Here is a 23,128-nt window from a genome sequence, read left to right as displayed (position 1 = left end):
AAACAAAAACATCCTCACTGGAATCCTGGTGTTGCAAAGAGCTGCGGATGAAGTTTAAGCTTGCCTTTCTCTCTCCTGTAGCTTCTGTTGGAGTTGCCCAATCTCTGCCTGAATACCTCGAGGTAGCGAGGTCTCCAGATTGGCTGAGATGCCTTGGGACGTCGGTGACACAGCTTTAGGGGGTCACACCTCCAACTTCCATCTGTGACAGCAGACAAAAATCCCCCAGCAGGGACACTTCTGTGCAAGTGCCGTGCAGCCTGCAGCCTTCCAGCCGCCACCAGGCAGTTATTCTTAGATTTAAATGGACCCAGAAAGAACTCTAAGCTGTTTCAAGCTTGGCTGTAACAAACCAACCCAAATCTCCTTTAAAAAAAAAATAAAAGGAAAGGCTTATGCAGTGAATCAGCCAGCCAGTCTGCAGGAGCCCCAAGGGAGCCTTCCTGGACCGCACGCCTGGATGTCGGGGTGGGCGGGGAGGAAGCAAAGCCCCTGGTCAAAGTGGACAAGGTCACTGTCGGCTGCACTGAGCCTAAACGTTAACCACCTGGTTTTCAATGAAGCGCTGAAGACACAGAAGTGCTGAATTCGCTCAGCTCCTGAGCGAGGACGCTCCGGGACCCCACCTGTCTGTCGGTTTCATGCCAGGGAAGAGGAACGATCAAGGCCAAGGTCTTGAACGGCAAGGCGACCCGCATCCATGGAAACAAAACCATCAGCAAAACCAAAACAAAACTCCCGAGAGCAGCCCGGCCACGGGCTCCTGGGCCTCATTTTGGGAGCCGCCGTGGTGAGCCCTCTGAAGCCTCCGTGTCCCCAGGCCTCGTGCCTGCCACGTGGCACCAAGCCAGTCACCACCTTTTCAGTGGTGAGGCTGCATCAGCATCTCAAGAGATGGACCGAGAACTGACCTGTGGCCTGAGTCAGCACCTGCTCATCTAGGTTAGCTGCTGGGTGTGGGCTAAGGGTCAGGACTGTTACCCCCAGAGCGGAGACACGGTAAAAGCTTTCACATCCCGTTACTACTCAGCAACGTCCTTAGCAACAAGGTTCATGTCTTAGCTCTCTCTCCCCGAGTAGAGGCAGGATTCACCAGCTGGAAATCCCCAGAATTACCCATTTCTGGAGCCCACCAGCAGGGTGGGAAAGGAGCTGGTCCATCTCCAAGGGTGACCATATTCATCGCATGTGTGGGTTTGCCCCAGTGCTCGAGGGACTTGGGGTGTAAGCAGAGGGAGACTGTGGGCTGCAGAGCGGCCTCGCCCTGGACGGCTTCCCTCCTCTTCCCAGACACACACCTGAGCTCAGACGGCCTCCCTGCGATGTCGACAAAAGCCAGGGAAAGGTGGATTCCTCGCGGGCCTGACGTTTAGATTTCAAAGCATTCAGAGCAGGACCCAAGGTTCTTACTCTGGACGCATGAAGGCGACACATCTCACAGGTGTGTCCAGCAAGGGAGCGGCCTTCAGTTTGCACAAGGAAACGTCGGGCCAGTTTAAAAGGCTGGAGGATTATGTAAAGGCTGGGGTAGGATCCGATGAGCCTGAGGCAGGGAAGCAGAGGAGGGAGGGTCTTTCCAAGGGAACACAGCAGGTTCTGAGATGCGAGAAAGAACATGGCGTACACCTGGGGGAGGGTGTCATGGGTGCTGGGGGAACAGGACCAGGACAGGGGAGAGAAGCCTTATGCTAGACGGGAGCTGGGTCCTGCTACTCACGAGCTCAACTAACTTCCTCTGTGCTTTGGTTTTCCCATCGACAAAGATGATTTTAACACCCCTCCCAGCTCTGATATTCCGTTATTCCATCTTTCCAGGGGCCAGTAAACTTTTTCTGGAAAGGACCAGACAACATGTATTTTATTAGGCTTCATGGGTCTTAGTCTCTGTCACATGACTCAACTATGCTGTCGTAGCCTGAAAGCAGCTACAGCCAGCAAGGGAACGAATGGACATGGTTGTGTCGCTAACACTCTATGGACCCTGAAATTTGAATTTCACCTAGTTTTCAAGTATCATAAATATTACTCTTCTTTGATTTTTTTCCCCAACCATTTAAAAGTGGACAGGTGGGATAAACAGAAAGGTCATACATATACTTATATATATACATATATAACTGAATCACTTTGCTGTACAGCAGAAATTAACACATTGAAAATCAACTATACTTCCATAAAATTGAAAAATAAAATAAAATAAAATGAGATATTAAAAATAAGAAGTGGACACGTGGTTGGCTGTGACCCCACGCTGCTTGCTATGGATACTGGGGTGATGGAGTTTGCCCTTACTACAAACACCCTGGAATCTGAGCTTGTTTACTTGTTAGTCAACAGGTCATGTCTTCTCCACCAGCATGTCTCAAGCTGTGACGGGCACAGGAATCACATGGGGACGTGGTTAAAATGCAGATTCTGACCCAGTACAAGTCCAGGACGGGGTCTAAGATTCTGCAGTTTCGAAGCCGGACGGCCTGACCCAGGACTGTGCTCTTCACCCCCAGCAGCTGCCTGGATCCCGGACGTTTCCGTGTTTAATATTAAAGCCCCAGATGCTGCTGGCCCACGGAGCAGACATGGAGCTGCCAGCATCCAGAGCACCAGGGTGTCACCTCTGCCTTCAGAGACCCTGGAATCAGCTCTCTAGGGATCCACAACCCTAATTCTCTGTAGGCTGTGTTCCTTGGGAAAGACAGCAAACACCATCGAGTGTGCTGTTATCCTCATTCCAGCTTTTCTCTTCCAGCGGCCTTGCACTCCTCAGGTGCTCGAGACTGCACGATAAAGACGTGCATCATGTCTACGTCATGTCGGTGGACACTGGCTCTCTCTTCCCTCCTTCCCATCCCTGTCAGCCTGTGGACACGTGACAACTGCTGCTAACACTTACTGGTACTAGGTTTGGCTGTTTCTTCAACCAGCAACCCCCAGCCACAAGGGCACCTCCACGGCTACAAATACAAAGCTTTTCTGTCATTTCAGGAATTCATGAGGATGGAACAGATGACCAGGATGTACTGTCTTCTTTTGGTTTCCCAACAAAATTACTTCCATAAGATAAATTATACTGAAAACATGTTGCCCTGCTGTAATATAAATGCATTCAGCCTCCCTCACAGACTAATAAAAAATTCTGTGCAGTTGCTTTCAGAGGCTTCCTTGGAGTTTGCTCTGCTGAGGGGCAGGGCTAACCCCATTACAATGATCTAATGGAGGGGTGAAAATGGTTTCCAACACCAAGCCTTGTCCCATTTTAGTTTAAGATTTTGCTCCTAAGACAGAACCGAATCACAAAGATTAAAATAAAATCTCTTTTAACTAATGTACATTTTATAGATTTTTTCCCCCTCTTAACATCACACAGTTCAGAAAGTAATTATGTAAGCCATTTAGGGGGGGAAAAAAGCAGAATCCGTATCAGGGCACTTAGATTTTCTGTTCTGTGTCCAAAAGGTCATCTGAAAGTACTCGGGTTTCCATAGTAACAGTGGCAGGCCAGATCAAATCAACAAACAGCTACAATTTATCTGAGGGTCTCCAATGAACTATTTTTTTCCCATCCGAGGAATATCTTGAATTAGCTGAAGTCTTCAAAGACAATGGAGGCTTTTGGAAAATCCAATTTCAACAACAGTAAACAGAAGAATGCTTGCTTGCTCTTTCCACATATAACCTAGCAATTGAGTCGCATGTGCGGTGATTTAAAATACCTTAACTCTAATCATAATCGGATCACGTTTTGCTAATCAGTAACAAGGATGATCTCAAAACGTTCCCCCAGAATCAATAAGAACAGATACATATGTGATCTTCAGGCATCTGCAGAGTTTCCAGGGTGATCCTGCTAGTAGTTTCTGGAGCTCTACCACAAATCCTGCAAAGCAGCTCATTCTCATGCACCATGGGGATCAATTTTATCTTGGCTTCTTTTGGGTTTAGACCAAATGGTCACAAATACAAAAAGCTGTGAAGACACAACATCATACATTATTGACAGAAGCCATTGCTAATCCAGCTTTAGATTCTGACCAGTGGACGTTCTGTAGAATCTATTCAAACAAGTCTTCCAAATATTTCAGCCACAAAAAGCTAGTGTCACCTGTTTCCAAAATACCTGTTAAAATCGACATAGCTCCGGGATCCCAGTCTTCGGGTCACATGTTTGCTACAATATGAGGCGTAAGACCACCTTGTGTTCAGAAGACAGGCCAGAGGTGACCCGCCCCTTCACTTCCCCGGACGTCTGACCTCTGCTCACAACTTTCCAACTAACCAGAGAATCTCAAGAGATTTCACTGTGACTTTTGAGATTATTACTAGAAATGTGTATTATTAAATTACTAGATAACTCAAATATCACCCCAGCTTTGTTATATCCCTGTTTCTAATATAGTTACTTGGCCACGCAAAAAGATTAGACTTATCTGCACCCAATAATGGGCTCAGAATTTTGAGGGAATCTATTTTCTGAAATCCAAGTCTCTTGGAAATAACTGATTTCTTAAGCCCGGGAAAAATACTGTACATCAGAAAGTCATGGGTTTTGCATTTCAGTCCTCATCTTGCAAGAAACTGTTTTTCTTCATTGGGAGGAATGTCTTAGACTAGCCCTGTCCAGATGTGACTTACAGACGTAATTTTACATTTTCTAGTAACCTCATTAAAGAGATAAACAGGTGAAATTCATTCCAATAATATTATATTTAATACTAACATATAAAAGCATAGAACACAAAGGAGAATAGTTATTAAATGTATATTTAACCCAAGAGATCCAAAATATTATTTCAATATATAATCAACATAAAAATTATTATTCATGAGCTATTTTACGTTCTCTTCTTTTTACTGAGCCTTTGAAATCTGGTGTGCATTTCATACTTACAGCATGCACATCTCAGCTCAGACTGACCATATTTTAAATGCTCCATAGACTCATGTGGCCAGTGGCTGCTGAAATGGGCAGTGCAGCCCTAGAGGATTTTCAGGGTAAGGGAAAATGCAGCTACGTGCCACACGCCACAGGAAACAGCCGAAGAAGAGACGGCCTGGGAAGCCCATACACGTTTTTATAAACGTAAGTCAAAATTCAATTTGAATAGGTAATGTCTTTTTCATATAATCAGCTTTGATAAAGGCAAAAAGGAGTCCTAGCTAACAGGTACTGAGCACTCACTCTGTGTCAGGGACCAGGCTAAGCAACTTACATAAATGAACTGCTGGCGTCCTCGGAGCAATTCAGTAAGTAGTACTATTATCATCCCCGTTTCATGAACAAGGAAACTATAAAGATCAGAGAGTTTAAGAATCTCACCCGACGTCACCAGAGCTAGTAAGTGGAAGAGCCAGGATGTGAAGCCCCGGAGAACGATTCCGAGTTGTATATTCTTCCTAGAATACCCTGCCCTGAGTAAGCTGTCCAAGTTCAGACAAGTGGGATGGAGATGAGCCGGATTTGAACCCCGGCAGGAGGGCTCCAGGGCTGGGCTCTTAACCACACGAGGCTCTACCACTTCTCAAAGGAACGTGGTCCCCGTGCTCAGCACAGAAAACGCCTGGAGCTCAGCCATCATCTCCTGCTCCCTGAAGGGATAGGATGGGAGATGGTGGTCAAGACCACACCCCGTGTCTCACACATGGTCATCGATTTCTCTCTTTTCTATAGAACTTTAAAACTATTTCCCTACCGGGAGCTCACACACTGCAATTTAAATAAATTCATCTTGTTTTCCTGAATGCTTATACTCCATGGAGTTATTTAGGAAGTATCATCTGCCAGCTTTCCCCTGGGGCACTACTTTCCATTATTTTCTGACAACAGAAATATTCCGACGCAGACAAAGCCCAAAGCGCGTGGCCTCTGAGTTGTCTTAATTCCGCTATGGGTGTGTCTGTTTTGCTTCTTAACTTTTTTTTTTAATAGTAGATTTCCACTTACGCTGGAGTGGAGCAAGGTGGGTAGCAAGAAGAGAAAGAGACGAAGGTGCTTTTAGCTTCTTCTTATGTTGTTTTTTAAATTATCTAAAACAAATGATCAAAGTGACGAATCCAGGACAACCAGGCAGAAGGGAAGGGTGAGGCCTCCTTTGAGGAAAGCTGCTTGACTTTTTTTTTTAAACCTCAGACTCTCCTATAACTGTAACGACATGTGTGGGAGACAAGCAACCCCACAGGTAGAAATGAGTTCCTTTAAAGCCCGTCTGTACCCGAGAGTCATCAAAATACAAATTAGAGGTAGTGGCAGTGATACTGGATTAAAACCTGACGAAGGTTCTCAGCTCTTCTGGCTCAGTTTCTCCCCGGGTAGCAGGGCTGGTCTTGGTTAGAATGCCTTGCCCAGGGATGAGGGGCCAGGCCTTAGGAGAAGGCTCTGCATCAGGCCCTAGGGAGGGAAGTGGTCCCCTTCCTCGCCACCCCTTTCCTCCTCCTATTTTCTTGATTCTGGGACAAACCCAACTCTGCAGGTAGACGTGGCCCAGATGGCTCCGGGGAAGAGTCAGACAGCTCACTAACAACTGGGGAAATGGACAAAATGCCAGTAGGTCCTCTGAAAACGTTTTAAACGACGAACAGGTGTGGTCAGAAGAGACCCTTTCTTCCAACGGGTAAGTTGAATGTCGTGTAGAAGTCCCCAGGCATAGCTCAAGATGCAAAAGGTTCAGACCCCGGATTTTTTAAGAGATCAAAACAGCAACATGGCACCCACAGAGATGCTGGGCTTTCATGTGAGTGGATGACGTGCCCTTTCTGTTACTGACCTCATGAGTCATTAGCTGCCACTCTCCTGGTGATTAATTATCCTGCCTTCATTCCCGGTGGTTTACAGCCAGCACCTTCCAGACGTGCTCACCTGGAGTGTTTAACCAGGACCCTAAGCCAAGCCCCTGTAGAAGTGCCCATGCGGACGGACTCCTCAGCGTCAGAATTCTCCTCCCCTGAAAATTACTGAAACCCTGTTTTGTCCAGGGATTATCTGATCCAATGCCAGTTACACGCAGTTCCCAATTTACACACATTACGTTCCAGAAATCCATGTCAACGTAAATGAAGATAGATCTCTCCATAAAAACGTTATTAAATGGTGATAAAGTTCTTACCATTAAGCCTCTATTTCATCATACGGCTGGTCTACAGAACTTAGAACGTGCCCATTATTGACAGCATGATTGCAATGTGAAAATTAATTTTTTTAAGGGAAGCTCCTAAAGTTAAAAAAAAAAAGTGCCCTCAGTAACCTAATTTTTGCAATGAAACATATAGAGGAGGAGGATGCATAAGTGTGCTTTTAGAACTTTCCTACTGACTAATCTTCGAAACAATTCTGTGAAGTAAATACAACTATTATTCCCATTTACAGTGAAGGACATGCACAGGAAGGTCACGTGGTTAATACGTGGCAGAACCAGGTCTGATTCTTGGGTCCACGGGCTAAGCCAGGGGCTGGTAACCCACGGGACTGAGCTGGTAACCCACGGGCCGGGGCTGGTAACCCACGGGCAGGGCTGGCCCGGCGCCTGTCCTTGTAAATAACGTTTTGTTAGAACGCAACCAAATCCATTTGTTGACGTCTTGTCTGGGGCTGCTTTCAAGCTACGAAGGCAGAGGTGAGTAGCTGTGCCAGAGACCCTGTGCTGTGCAAAGCCGGAAGCATTCATCATGGGACCCTTTAAGGAACGTTTGCTGGGCACGGCTAACCCGTCGCTGGATCACCTCTGAGGGAAAGGAGACCCTCTTCCTGGCCTCTGACCACAAGCCGCACCCCGGGGAGCGGGGCCCAGAAGCGGGAGGCAGGAACAGGAGACCTGGATGTCCTCAACAGCGACGGGAGGTCCAGGGGGTCACTGAGCAGCACAGGGGGTTATGTTTATTTCCTAATACGCTTCCTGCATCGTTCCCAAAAAGATCTGAAGCAAGGCTCACAGGTACAGAACCTAACCTCCACAGATGGGGGGACGGTTTGCTTTATTCATTGCTGGAAACCTTATTAGTGAACAAATGAACAAATATATAATTTACGTTTGTGAATCGGGGTCCACATGTACTTTATTTGAAGACAAACACGGAACAGGCACCGCGGATGCGCTGCCCGTGAATATCACAGTCAAGGTTCTGGCTTCGGCTTTTAGGCAGACGAACTCCCGTGGGACAACACACTACGGAGTAAGGTCATTTCCGACCATCCTGGGATTCTCCTGGGCTCCTAAGAGCTTCACTCACTGATCATTCTGTTTGCCAAGATTCTAGAACCAACAATAAATTTGAAATCTTTTCCCATATTATGACCAGATAAATACTAGTGCAGTGGCTGAGCTGTAAACGTTCATTTGTTTTGATTTTTCTTTCATAAGAAAATGACTTTTGATTTCTGGGGAAGGATTCGAAAACCAGAGTTGAGTTAACTCTTCCGAGAAAACAGAGCTGGACACGGAAAAAATAACCCTATAGACTAGAGGTTCTACAATCCCACTGAGGAAGGCTTGTTCCTAACAAGACTGTCGTGTTGTGTTTCAGCCAATCCTGATTCACCACGGAACTTGAAATTTTAAAGAAAACTGTACTCAGCTGAATCAAACTGGGAAAGTGTCTGTAAAAGAGTGGGTGTGGGGTGGGAGCACTAGTATGGAAAGCAAGCCCACGGCATGTATCACATGGAGGGAAGGGAACACGGGATTCTGTAGATGCTGCGAGGCGGTCACGCTGTGGCTGGGGGCCAAGAGGCAGCGTCCTAACTCACAGCCTGATGCCACTGGGGCCCGTTCAGGCAGGCTGGCTGTCACCCAGGGCTGTCCCAACATGGACCTGGCCTTCACAGCCTGGCTCACAGCAGTCTGGTGCCGAGGAAACCCCGCAACTTCCCCATTTCCAGACCCCCCCCACTGGACGATCGAGGCCCTGCCTAGAATCCGATCTGCCCACTCTGAACGGCCGCACGAGAGGGGTCCCCAAACTCTCCACATCTCGGTGACGCCGTCAAGCGGCTTCCCGCACAGCCTCTTGCAGAGCGCTTTACAAATGCTCTAAGTGAGCCGCCGTGACTGGCAAAGCCTGGGGACGCAGCCGGAGGGCGCTGAGAGGAAAGGCTGGGGGCGTGGTCCACCAGGCGCCCTGGGCACAGCGCTCACCGAGCTGGACGGGGGAGGCCCTTCAGCAAAGCCCACGATGCCACCGCCGGGTCTGTGACGTTCACACCCCCGGAGCCGAGGACGGGGAACAGCGCCAGGCTCAACGCACGTGGCCCCTAACCCGTCCCCGGAGAGAAACACTGCCCTCCAGCCTCAAGCCCTCTGGCCCGGGTTGTTTAGTTTCTGCTTTGAGTTTGTAACGCTGACCTTTGTAAAAAGCTAAACTCACCGCCCAGAAAAACAGGAAGGTCACTCACCAGGAAGCCACGGGAATGAAGCCTGAGACGTGCGTCAGTGTTTTTCCACCAGCAAAGAGAAGCCTCAGACGTTACCACGAGCAACGCCAACGCGAGGCCCGAGCACCCTCCTCCCCCCGGTGCACCCCGCACCTCCCGCAGCCCTGAGCCCCACAGCCGGTGACCTGCACCTGCACCCCACGCGGGACGCAGGCAGGGTCTCCTTAGCCCCTGGGTTCCCCTCCGTCCCGACACTCTCTCTAGAATGGTTCCCTTCTCAGCGGGCGGGGGGCACGGGGTCAGGGTCAGGGAAGCAGCCCTCCTGGCAGCGTTCCAGGCACCTGTGCTCCTGTGGCAGGGAGTGGGAGGATGGTGACGGGGAGGAAGAAGCAATCAGACACGAGCCACGCCTCGCAGAGGCCCCTGAAGCGCCCCCAGACCCTAGCGGGCAGCCTTGCACTTGAATGCTTCTAGCTATCGTAAGCCTCTTTGCAAAGAACTTCATCTCTGTTTCGAGAGCAGAGATTACAAGCTGGTTCTCACTGGCTGGATCCTCCCTGCGTCTAAGGCAATAGATACATGTTTGACTCACGCAAAGTTCAAGCTTTAATTGGCTGCTGACACTAAACTGAATCAGAACATGCCATGTGAAAATCGGGCCTTGTGGCTTCCCTGGAAGAACTGGAAGATCCGGTAGCACGTGACCCGCTTCGAGCTCGGCCGCCGTCGGCTGGGGCCCGGGGTGGGGGTGCCGCCTGAGCACGCACCGCACCCCGCTGTCCCACCCGCCCAGAGGCCCGCCGTCACCGCCGTTTATACATATTCTCGGGGACCCATTTCACCCCTTTACGCTCCCAAGGGCACCCAGGCTCACAGCCCCTGCCCTTAAGTGTTTGCCATCAACAGCCTCTTTAACCAGATATCGGTGACAAAGCACTTTGGACATTTTTGTGTTTTACGTCCTTTGGAACTCAGTCTCTCTGGATATGACCTGTGTGCGTCTCTGGGACGGAATTTTATTTGGAAGAAGAAAGCCACAGCGAGAAGAGGAGGCACACGAGGGCATCATCCCGTTAGTGCCTACGGCGCGGGTCTCTGTGTACATGCGTGCGTGCCCGCGTGTATTTCTTCAGGGTGGGGGAACTGCAGGGCATCCTAATGAGCCCGAGGAAGGGAAAGCTTCCCAAGGGACGGGCCGGGTACAGAGACTCCATGGGCTGCTAGAATGAATCCTTCAAACAGCCAGCGCACAGGTGATTAGAGAAACAGGGAAAACAAAAAGCTGTGACTTGGAACATAAGGCGGGTGCTTGGAGGAAAGAATGTTCATGAAAGGCCGAGACGTCTGCTGAGTAGTGAGAAGCAGGGATTGACAGGAGGAGGAAGAGGGAAGTCAGGGGTGGCAGGTGACAAAACTGGGACAGAAGGCAGACACACACCCAGGGGGAGGAGCAGAAAGAGCTGCCTTTCCCAATGATCTGCAGCAAAAATTCAGCTTCTGGCCTGAAAATGACACCTGAGCAGCCTCCCAGGTTAAGGCCCAGGTGACTTCCTGCCCACGGGGAGGAGGCTAGACCGGGCCGTCTCCCCGCTGATGCCAAACCGATTCCTTAAACAGGAACCAACCAGGCCAAACCGATTCCTTAAACAGGAACCAACCAGGCTCACTGCTGGGCTGTTTCCAGTCTCCTTTCTCTAACCGATAAAAGCCACAGAATGTCAACAGCTTGCAAAGGAAGGTGATTACGCAACATTTATGCCTTTACATAAAGAACAAGATTAACATTTAAATGACTGTCTGCCTTCCAGACACGTGATCACAAAAATCTGGCCCTTCCTGGAGTGAAGCTTTCTAAACGGAAAGATGATTAAGTCACTGTGTTGTCTCCTCACCTCGAATTTCTGCCTGAGCTCCATGTTGCCTTCTTCATCACCTTCTGGAATGGGCACGTTGTAGTACTCACCTTCCTCTTGGTTCAGCAACTTGTACCTTTCAGAGACAGGGGAGAGGAGGGGGTGAGCCCCACACTGGCACCACCCAGGTTCACCCCGCACCCCAAGGCTCTAGTCCAGCTGTTTCTGAAATGCACCCCCTGGGGAGATGGTACCCAGGTAACTGCATAATCAACAGTCACTTTGGACTTAAACTGGCCAGTTTCCAGAATCTCCAGGCACGCTAACATTTTCAGACAATTAGCTCTTGGTTCACACAGACACACTCGGGCTTCCTCACCATCCACTGGCCGGCATCTTCATCAGCTCCGAGACTCCGAAGGAAAGGGACCCCATGAAGTCGTTCCTGGTTGTTCGATCCCAGTCCCAGATCTCTACGGACAGTCGTCGGTCTTTATCTGAAGGTTTTAATTTGCTACGAAAGAACACACACACACACACACACACACACACACATAGGGTTATCTTGATCATGATTTTGGGGGAGATATCGCATGCTCATGATCTGAGCCTGAGATTCAAAAAAATATTGTATTCAATTCTCTTCCTGGGGTTCTCCATCATCAACAAAGTACCAGCCCCATGGCCAATGAGGCTCTAGACTAGGGGTTAGCAAACTCTGAGCCAAGGGCCAAATCAGGCCCACTGCTTGCTTTTGTAAATAAAGTTTTACTGGAATACAGTCATGGCCTTTTGTTGAGACAGATATTGTCTGTGGCTGCTTTGAACCTCGAACAGCATAGCTGTGTACCTGCAACAGACTGTATGACCCATAAGGTCTAAACTATTTACCATCCAGCCCTTCACAGAGCAAAGCTGGACAGTCTCTGATCTATATCCTAGACAGCTACCTTCTGGTTGTACACACATGCTTCCTGTGCTCTCCTCCACAAAGAGGACCTCTTTTTTTTTTGCGGTACGCGGTCCTCTCACTGCTGTGGCCTCTCCCATTGCAGAGCACAGGCTCCAGATGCACAGGCTCAGCGGCCATGGCTCACGGGCCCAGCCGCTCTGCGGCATGCGGGATCCTCCCGGACCGGGGCACGAACCCGCGCCCCCTGCATCAGCAGGCGGACTCTCAACCACTGCACCACCAGGGAAGCCCAAAGAGGACCTCTTGCTTGTGCTCAGCTGCACTCAGTGCTTTCTTGCTCCAGACTTGCTTATGCCACCCCCTCCTCCCACCCCCTCCTCCCTTCTTTCCCTCCTCCCATCTCTGCCTCTGAAATCCTCACATTCCTTTCACATCCACTTTAAACGGTGCCTTCTCCAGGAAGTCTTCCCTGCTTAGACATAAGGATAATCTCCCCATTTCAGTGGCAACAGCAGCTTCTATGGTACTCACTTACTCCATGTTTTTAAACTTATTATTTAAACTCTTACCTACACCCTCTTCTAACCCTTAAAAAAAACCTAAGTCCATCAAGAGGTGGGACACACTATACCTTTTTATATCATCTGTAATGTAAAAGAATTTTTTTGTACAGAAGTTACTGATGGTCATTTGGGGCCTGCATCGTGTAAGTCTTGGTAAACCGAGTTTCTATCCATCAGACAAGGGTGACCGCAGCTACCTCTCTAGCTGCCATAGGAGAAGGGCTTAGGGATGACGCCATGTTTAAAGACGTTTATAAAGCCCAGCTCAGCACTGCTAACAACATGAGGGAGGAAAGCCATCAGGAAGAGAGGATTCAACTTACAACGTAAAGGACTCATTCCACTGGGGGTTCAGTGTGGAACGGATGGTTTTGGTTTTTTGTTTGCTTTCGTTCTTGGGGTCAGGAATAAGCTTCAGCTTCACATAAGGATCTGAAAGCCCATTTGGATCCATAGGGATGAGATTTTTTGCATCTCGTACTGTGAAGAGACAAGGAAGAAAGATCCAACGTTACAAAAATAGAACAGACCCTCGTTGCCGGGTGTCCTGCGTCAGGACTCAGCTGATCGAGAGACGTCAAGATGGCATTGAAAGGAGAGGAGGTTTGGATCAAGAACCTCTGACCCTCAACACGAGAGGAGCTGCCCACCGCCACCCCCGCCAGGGGTAACGGGTGCTGGGGAGGCCCCTGTGGTCAAGCCTTGAGACTCAGTATCAGCCTGGTCCAGCAGCACCTGTGACACCTGGGTCAAACCCCAAACCTGGTGAAGCAGAATCTGCATCGCAATGAGATCCCCAGGGTCCACTGGCAGCCCCCCTCTGGGGGAACTGGCCCACCTCCCCACCCAAGCAACCGGCAGACTAGTCCACGGCCCGGCGGCACTTGAACTCCTAGAAGAAGTCATCTCTTTCCCTTGTAAAGGCTGGTGGTTTCTAAACTGGCTGTATGTTAGAATCGCGTGGGAGGGGGTTTGAAAATTCCAACGCTCACAACTAACTTAGAACCTCTAGTGGTGGGGGGCAAGTTTTTAGACGCTCTCCAGGTGAACCCTTGTGCAGCAGGGGCTAGAGCTACCCGTGCACAGGCAGTAACGCAGGAGGTGCCTCACAGGGGCTACAGCCTGACACCAAGGGCAGGCTCACCTTCCAGCAGCACCTGGGGCGGCACCTGGCACCGAGGAGACACACAGACTCACAGGCCCCAGTCCAGAGTTTCAGACTCTGAAGCATTTCCTAAGACTCCAGGTGACCCCAACATATATTCTAGATTGAGAAGCACTCATATGCAAATGCAAAATAAGGAGGAGGAAAGGCTGCTTCACCTGCAGAGGACGGCAGGCTCAGAGATGCAGCTGGCGGAGGCTCCTGACAGTGGGAGGGCTGAAGCCCCTGCCCGTCAATCACCCGTCACTCCGCTAAGAAGGGACAGAGGCCGGAGCCCGCACACCAATGTCCTCCTCACCCTCTTCCCCAACGTGGCTGAAATCTCCCAGCATCGTGGCCCCTGATGAGCCGGATGCCGTGGGGACACATCCACCTGGGACCAGGATCTCTAGGCCAGCGACTTTCACAGTGCAGCTCCTGGACCAGCAGCGTCAGCATCACCGGCTGAGTCAGAACTCGGGCAGGGGGGTGCGGTCGGGTGACCTGTGTTTACCAAGCCTCCGGGTGATTCTGTGGGAAAGCTGGCGGACCACTGCTCCAGCCTGTTGGCATAGATGGTCAGCTTAGTTTGACTGTTAAATGAGGGGTTTGGAAGAATTTCAGAAGAAGGTGTTAGCGTTGGCAGTGGGCAGGGATAGAGGGGGATGGAGGGTGCTAAAGACACTGAGTCTCCGGGCAGAGCCCTAACGGCAGAAGTCACAGACGAGCGTTGCCCGAACGCCTGGGGACACGCCGAGTGCTGTCACCTTCCTTGCCTGGAAGCCTTGGCACAGGAAGGTGACAGGTGGGACCGTATTCTAATGGCCCGAGGGGCAGTGAGCTGCCTCAGGGCGACAAGCCACAGAGAAGCCGGCGGTGTGCTCCTCGTACACCACTTACGCTCTCCAAGGATTTTTCCCCACGAGGCAGCACCTAACGTCATGCAGCTGGCAGGGGACAGGATAGAAGTTCGCACCCCGGGATCTGTAGCTCAGCCGACCTGCTTCCAAATCCCACCTCCATCGTGTAACCCCAAGTACTGGAAACTTAAGTTCATGAGCCTCTGTTTCTTCATCTAGAAGAGCGAACAGGGGCATATTTCCAGTGGTACAGGATTGTTGGGAGAATGAAATAACGTATATAAAATGTCTTATACTGTTGGCAACTTGGAAAATGGTGGAGGAAAAAAAAGACTGCACGACGTGAGTGCATACGACGTCCCAGACGCAGTGTTTCGGCCTCATCGCTCTGCTCATAATTTCAAAATCTTCAGTGAGGTAGGAGGTCTCCAGGGGCCCTGGCCACCTGGGAATTCCCCCAAGCTCACGGAGGTTTTAACGCAACGCAGAATAAAACAGCAACCCGAGTATCACAAAAGATGAAAAATTTGAGCATAAAAATGAAGTTCTCCCACGGAGAATGGAAGGGCCAAAAGGTTCTCTCCAACAGATCACTGGAATGAGAACCAGATGCTTTTTAAAAGGCAGAACAAAGCTCCGGAACGTCTAACACGGAGGCCACATCCCGGATGAACTAACAGGGAACCGTCAAGGCTGTCAAGAGTCCGGCCAGTTGCAGAATGAGTGTGGGCCCCGGCTTTTCCATCCAAAAGTGAGAGTCCTGACGGCCGGCACACACACAGTCATCTACGGCCTATGTCTTCTGAATGGTGATGAGTTAAAGTCTTGATGGGATTAAAGCTGTGAGCTTCCTACTGAAATACTATCATTGAAGTTGAAAACAAACTGAGTCATCAATTCCAACTGTCACCGAAGTAGACGGTGGGTCCAAATTTCCATTTCTTAGCGCAGCAGAGAACAGCCCACCTGCCCGGACACCTGAATCGGGACTGGCAGCCACCAGCTCGGGGTCCCATCTGCTTGGAATGTGGGCTTGGGGACCAGGCTGCCTGTGTCTGGGTTCTGGCTCTGCTGCTTTGTGGCTGTGTAACCCTGGCAATAGATTTAACCTTCCCGTGCCTCGGTCTCCTCATCTGGAACATTATGAGAATTATAGACGTTCCTACACACAGAGCGCTGGCAACAGTGAGAGGCACACAGTAAGAACCCAATAATGATTATTATCCTTGTTGTTGGTGAAAGTTTCTGGCAGAGGACACAACCCCGAACGTTTAGACGTTCAGAAACTGGCCTGAGAGCTTATGAACTGGCAGGCGAATGCCGTGAAGAGCAGTGTATGCCTTGGCATTCGCTGTTTCAGAATGGAAGTCTGCTGTCATTCTAGAACTTTAATAGAAATATAGAATATAATTATATGACCATCTTTTGGCTTGAGGTGCCTTTTTTTTTTTTTTTTTTGCAGTACACGGGCCTCTCACTGCTGTGGCCTCTCCCGCTACGGAGCACAGGCTTCGGACGCACAGGCTCAGCGGCCATGGCTCACGGGCCCAGCCGCTCCGCGGCATGTGGGATCCTCCCGGACCGGGGCATGAACCCGTGTCCCCTGCATCGGCAGGCGGACTCTCAACCACTGCGCACCAGGGAAGCCCTAGGTGCCTATTTTGAAAGGACTAGATGTCAAGCTCAGCCTTGAGAAAAAGCAGCCTGGGGTTGAAAGATTACATAATTTCCTGATCATGTAAGAGATCACTTCTGGACAAAATCCACTCAAATAAGATGAGGGAGATTGAGAAATACCTCCACGGTGCCCCAGAGATGCCTGATATAGGCGGCCAGGTGAGCCCAGGACATGTGAGTTTTGAATTAAGTGTCCAGGCGTATGGCGGGGGGGGGGGGTCTCACATGAGCTCTGGACCGGACAGCCCTCGCCAGACTGGGGAGTCTACCTTGGAGGTGTCCCAGCGTAGACAGAACAGCCAACACTTAGGAAGGGAGCCAGGGGTTTGGCCAAGCACCTGCCTGATGGGAAAGCAGAGGTGAGGATGCAGGACAGTGGGCAGGGGTAGTGGCCACCAGGCTCTCTCAGGGAGGCAAGCCACGCCCACAGGCTCGTAGCCAGGGACTGTCTGAGGCCCAGCTGAGGACGCACAGTGACGGTCAGGCCCACCCTGCTGGGACAGAGGCTGCAGATGGTGGCTGACCGCTCAGGGCAGGATAACTTAGCGGCCAGGAGCGCGGGCAGCTGGGTTCAAATCCTGGCTCTAGTGCTGATTAGGTGTATGACTCAGGACAATTTACCCCACTTCTCAGTTTGTTCATCTGCAAAATAGGAACCATAATAGTGTTTGTCTCACAGGGTTGCTGTGAAGATTAAGTGAGCTAATACGTGTAAAGTATAGAGAAGAGGACCTGGAGCGTGGGAGCTGTGGCCTGAGCACTGGCCATCACTGCTCGTGTCAGACAGTGTTTGCTACCTTTACCATCATCGTCACCACCACCACCACCACCGCCACCACCTGGCCCTCCTGTCCAGTCCAGGAAGCAGGGCTGTCGCCTCAGGGTAAAGACACCAAGCTTACTAAAAGGACAGTTCACAGAGCATGGAGTTTGCAGACCTCAGGGTCCAGCCAAAGTTCAATAGTCAGCTCTTAGTTGTTCCACAATAGCTTAGGATTAAAAAAAAAACCAAAAAACAAAACCCCAATTCAATGAAATCCTTGATCCATTCAGAGAATGGTCCAGATGGTCTCTTGATCCCAAGAATATATGTAGTGTAAATTCTCAAGTGTGATAATACGATAGACACCCATGAGCTCATCACCTAACATAAAAGCCAACGCCCCTGAACCCACCTAGAGCCCCCCATCCCACCTGCCTGCCTCCCTGGGGGTTTTTAACCTCACGCTGAGGTCACCTTAGGGCACTCCGGCCGGGCACGGGGCAAGGGGAGGCTCTGAAGGCTTATAAAGCGAAAGCTTTGTCGAGGACGCAGATGCATCCCCTGCGCCTGGGGACTGGACTGGTCTTCACTGATGCACAGTGACCTTGTCCATCACAGAGTTCATATCTGGGTGGGGACACGGGTGATGCACAAAGAGGTGCCTTCAGGTTCAAGGACCACGCAGCCCTTCGAATGATCTGTTTTGCTTTAGAAAATAATTCTCTGATTTTAGCGCCTCTTTCCTCCCTCTGAGAGCACGCTTGCTCGTGGCATCTGTTTAAAAAGCCGGCAACAAGCACAAAGGTTCAGAACAGGGACTTGCTGTGAACGTCAGGCCTGCTGAGGGTGTGCGCGGACCCTGTGAGCCCCTCCCACCTCCAACCTCGCTCCACGGCAAATGCAAGAGTAAACGAAATGCTATAATCCTACCCCACAGCACAGAAAAGCAAAAGTTATGTTTTCCGACACCACCAGAAACCCCCCACAAACTCTTCTTCATTTAAAGTTACCAAGAGCAAAAGAGATGTGCGTGCAAACATGCCGGGGGGACAGGCAAGGGCAGAAAACAGGCGAAGGGTCAGCGTCTGTGGACACATGAACCTGGGGTCATCTGCCATCAGGCAGCAGAGTGATGGAGGCTCCCAATCCATGAACCATGTCCTTCAACACAGAGCATTAATTTCGATAATTATCAGACAGCCATAGCACCTTCTTCCAGAGAGCTCTAGACCTGTAAGTTAATTTCTTATAAAAATATGATCGCACTTGAATGTAAGTTTACCGACAGAGAAATCTGATGGGTTATTTCATTCCTGAGAGATTTGCCTTTAGCGAGAAGGCGGAAATGGGTCTGGGGGTGTGTGTGGTCTGTCATTTCTCCATTGAGAATGGCTGGCCTTGACCACGTAGTATGCAGGGTGTAGCTGGTCCCTGACTCTCTGCTTCCCAGGAAACTAGCGGACATGGAGGCGATGGGAAGGCACCGCGTTCCTGGGGAGACCACTGCGCGGCAGGCACTAGCGTGAGCTCTTCACATTGCTGCAAGCCCATCTGTAGACGGGGACTCAGAGGCAGAGAGCGGTGTTACAACCTGCTTGCTACACAAAGCCAACCGGCGGCCAAGCCGGGGATGGCTCGCGATTGTGTAAAAGCCAGCTTTCCCTTGTTATTGGATAAAACTGACGCGGTCCAGACAGTCCCAGGGGAGAGGTAGTAAAATTGGCCTCGGCTTCTCCCAGGAGGATGGGGAGGAAGCAAAGAGACCACAGAGGACTCCACTGGAAGGAGGGAGGTGGCCGAGTGTGGAGGGTTAAGTGAACACACTTAGGGTCGAGCTGTGGACGTGGCCCAGAGGGGCTGGTGGGAAGGAGAGTAAAGCTGTACGACTCCGCTTCTGCTTTGGTGCCTTGACCTTAGCTAAGGCGGCTGTGGCACCTGATTAAAAGATGTGAGTGCAGTGGTTTCTGGGGTACAATTCTAAAATCACCTAGTATGCTGGGGTGTTCTGGTTACTAAGTTATCTCTATAGCTGGGCCTCTGGGACAGGCTGACATCAGCCTAAGAACTGACAGGCCAGCGCCTGGACCAAGTAAGACCACAATGTCCCCAAGACTTGGGGCCCGAAAGCATCCAGCGCTCATGACACTGAGGAGGCCAGAGGGGAAGCTCTGCCCACCCACAGGCAGGAGCGATGCTGTGTGCCAATAAAGCTTTATTTAAAAGAAACAGGCTGTGGGCCAGATCCGGCCCTCAAGCCTCAGTTCATGGATCCCTGACACAGAGCCAAGGCCACGCCCCCCAACCCCCGACACAGCGAATGTCTGAGGAGAGACTGACCCGGGAGAGGAGCCTCTGGGCCCTTCTGGCTCCTTCTGAGCCCTGTGAACTCTGACCTCGTTCTAAAGCTTGGGAGGGTCCCAGGCTGGGGCTGAGGAGACAGCGTGTCCCCTAGCAGGAACCAGAGTTCACCTCTGTCCTCTGTTTCTCATGTCATGTCCTAGAACCTTGGGAGCCAACGCCTCTCACGTGTACTCATGCCTGCTTCCTCCCCGTCCAGGCTGCAGGAGGCTTCTAGGTCTGCACAGGAGTCTGCTCTCCTAGACAAACCAGATTTGCAGCCTCCTCGGGGGCCCTGACCTGCTGCAATTTGCCAACCCCTCCTCCCAGCCCGGTCACACCCAAGTGCAAACAGTGAGCATGATAAGGCATCAATGGGGCCATTCTGGAATCAGGCAACAAGCTTCTCTGGAAGTAGGAATTTTAAAGGAATGTGTGCTCATCAGCCCTGGATGCAAACCAGCGGATCCACTGGAGGAGCGACCAGCACGGACAGGCCCCTGGGCTTCGGGCTGGGCTCGCAGAGCTAAGGAATTGTCCTGCTGAGAAAGTCTCCCTCCCGGCAGCCCAGGGGGCCTCGTTCAGGAGCATCTCAAGCACCGATGGGCCACATCACCTAGAAAAAGGGGAAAAGCCCTCCCACCAGGCCGAGCAGCTCCGAAGCCCAGCCCCACCAGAGAGCTCCTTCCCCGGTCACGGAACTAGGAAGGACACCCTGTTCCCAAGGCTTGTTTTTGCCTCTCCTTCGGGCCTCCACTGACGATGCTGCAAGAGGAGAAGCCGTAGGGCCTCCCTGGTGGCGCAGTGGTTGAGAGTCCGCCTGCCGATGCAGGGGATACGGGTTCGTGCCCCGGTCTGGGAGGATCCCATATGCCGCGGAGCGGCTGGGCCAGTGAGCCATGGCCGCTGGGCCTGCGCATCCGGAGCCTGTGCTCCGCAACGGGAGAGGCCACAACAGTGAGAGGCCCGCATACCGCAAAAAAAAAAAAAAAAAAGAGGAGAAGCCGTGTCTCAGAGTCTGTCAGTTCTACACCAGAAGCCAGGACTCGTGGCAAATTCTGCTGGGGAGACTGGTGGGTGACAGATTGCTTCCGGAACAGGATGTACCGAACGTCCTTTGCACGAGATGTTTCGGGGGTGGCCAAGCTGTCCAGCAGCAGGCTGGACAGGTGCCAGGCCAGGATCTGAGCTTCTTGAGCCATCGGGGATGAGCCCCGGCCAGTGTGGGCAGGTCGCAGGTGGAGCTTGGGGCCCAGGGAAGGGCCAGGACCCGCCAGGCCACAGGCCGTCGGGTGGCCCAGAAAGTCACCACAGAGGCAGGGCGAGGGCAGGCTCGGCTGGTACGAGGGGCAGGCACAGAGGGCGAAAGCGCCCGAGTCCTCCCTGGCGCACACGGGTGTCCACGGTGCTGGGTGACACGACCACCTGACGGCACCCTGGGCCAGTCCTCCTTCTCTTTAAGCCACAAGCTCCCTGAACACAGGATTACAGTCTTATGACAATTTTCGGGCACCCATGGGCCCCAGGTTGGGGATCCTTGCTGGATGCCTTCAGAGCCAGCGCCCCAAGGACAGAGGGACCTTCCTTTCTCCACACCCTTCAGGACCTGCGTCTAAGGGAGAGGGAGTGTCCCTCTGGGGGGACTCCTACTTTGCCGGGGGCGGGCAGGGGTCCGGAGCAGCCCTCGAGATGGGCAGTGAGGACAGGCTGGGACGGCTCCTGGACGGGAGGGAGGCCTTGGTGGGGAGGGCTGCCCACGGGCCAGGCGGTGCTCCATGAACTCACGGGTGCCCCTAGTGGCTGAGCTTGATCTGGCGGAAGAAGGTCGTTTCTCCAACAGTGAAGCATGGGGACTGGGAGGATGGGGAGCTGACGGGGACTCGTGGGACCGGTCACTAGAGCAGTTTAGCGAGCACACACAAAAGCCACGTCACTCCCTCACGACCAAATCGGGACGGAGAGATCTTCCATCACAGCCTGAGTGGCACGGTAGTGTTGAGGCTCCCAACCTAGAAAAGAGGTCCACAGCCTCCATTCTCTGTTATTTACTTTAACATTTCTATCTCAGTTTTAGGGACACTCCACACCCACGGTTCCACATTCACCTGGTGACGGTGGCAAGACTGGAGCTGGCCCCGGTCCTGACAGGTGGATTGTTGAGTCTGTTAAACAGCTAACTGCACCCAACCCATCACGCTTAGCACTAACCCCACCGTGATACTCCCCCCACGCCCAGGAGGCCCGTCAATTTGCTCCTAATGATTTTGAAGCCCTACTGCCTAGAGGAGCTCCGTGACACACGCTCAGTAATTGTTTCCTAAATCGTCGAATCTCCACGCCACCCTTGTCCCGTGCTCCTGGGCCACCCGGGGTCCACGCTCCATCCATCCCTCCCAGGGTTACAGCCTTGACCTGGGCACCACACCCATCTTCTCAGACCTTCCCTGCCCCGCCCGCCCAGCCCACCGGAGCTTCACCTCCACAGACTTCGTAGCAACTCGAGAGCAGGGGCTGCACCAGGCCCCACCTGGGTGTCCCCCTCACCTGTCAGCACAACCTGCGAGAACCCCGGGGATCCTCGTTGGGCTGAGAAGCTAAAGCCGCGTCTCTGCGCTGCAGTTCACAACACGTCCATCTGGAGGGTCTCTCAGACAAAGAAACACCTCACAGGTCTTTTCAATGGAGAATAAAGCCGGGCCCAAAGGAGGCGGGCACTTTTCAGAAAACGGTAACTGCTCCGAAGAAAGGGTCACTGAGCCACAGAGGCTAGAGGACATGACCTGGCCCCAGGTTTCAGGGGAAACATACCGGAAAGGACCACTTACACTCGGGAAAGGGCTGTTCGCATGCGGAACACCTCTGGATTTCAGGAATAAAATGCAAAGGTGTCATCAGCCACAACGAACCATTTTTGACTGGGTAACAGTCAAAACTGTGATTCTGTGAACAAACGGGGCTCCTGGTGCTGTTTGCTTTGCTCCATCTGATCTAATTACAATGCGTCACGTCTGCTGACACCGTCTGTGTCAAAACCCGCAGAATTCCGGATCTGATCTCTTCCATATTAAGAAAATGTGACCCATAGGTTTTGTCCTATTTGCTTCCATTATGGCCAAAGACAAAGGTGAGAAAAATGAGCTACACTAAAAATACAGCTGCTCAGCCCTCCCCCACTGGTACATACATCCGGATTCTGGGACCCTCACTATCTCCCACTTCAAGACCCACTCACTGAATGTTCTGTTTCGTTGGTGAGACTCACTATTTGGTGATAAGAATGTTAATTTCTGTCCCAGGAAATCCAGTGGCATTCAATACCAGAAAACTCGAGTCAGCAACTCTTCGACCAAAATCCCATAAAACTTATGAAAGAGAACCTAGAGGAGTTTGGTGTGAGAAGAGAAAAAGCAAATTTTTGTCCTTGGAAAAGAATCATAAGTATTTCACTACTTTTCCTCTTCCGGTTAGTGGAAAATACTTGCTATTAAAGTTCTATAGCCCCACTGTTCCCAAAGGAAATGGAATCTGGTTGTGAGAGAAATAATATTTTCTAGGTTATGAGAGCCCCAAATGATTCTGTATAAACAATGTCAGAAGGTTTTAAGAAACACTTATTTTCCTTATTATGAGAAGAATGGATATACTCATCATTCAAAAACT

The 23,128-nt window shown here is 51.3% G+C and overlaps 1 protein-coding gene across 1 annotated transcript in view; it reads right to left on the bottom strand.

Annotated features, from left to right (window-relative positions):
- PRKCA (protein kinase C alpha) overlaps positions 1 to 23,128 on the bottom strand; it is a 381,054-nt gene that overhangs the window by 64,810 nt on the left and 293,116 nt on the right. Inside the window, exons 6-8 of the mRNA XM_082604759.1 lie at positions 13,011 to 13,167; positions 11,591 to 11,725; positions 11,251 to 11,347 (exon numbers count right to left, since the gene is read on the bottom strand). Of these exons, the coding sequence (XP_082460885.1) occupies positions 11,251 to 11,347; positions 11,591 to 11,725; positions 13,011 to 13,167 (389 nt within the window). The remainder of the gene's footprint in view (positions 1 to 11,250; positions 11,348 to 11,590; positions 11,726 to 13,010; positions 13,168 to 23,128) is intronic.

This window comes from Mesoplodon mirus (genome assembly GCF_964341445.2).
Source record: "Mesoplodon mirus genome assembly, chromosome: 18".
In the NCBI taxonomy this organism is placed as follows: domain Eukaryota; kingdom Metazoa; phylum Chordata; class Mammalia; order Artiodactyla; family Ziphiidae; genus Mesoplodon; species Mesoplodon mirus.
This window is presented reverse-complemented; position numbering and strand designations above follow the sequence as displayed.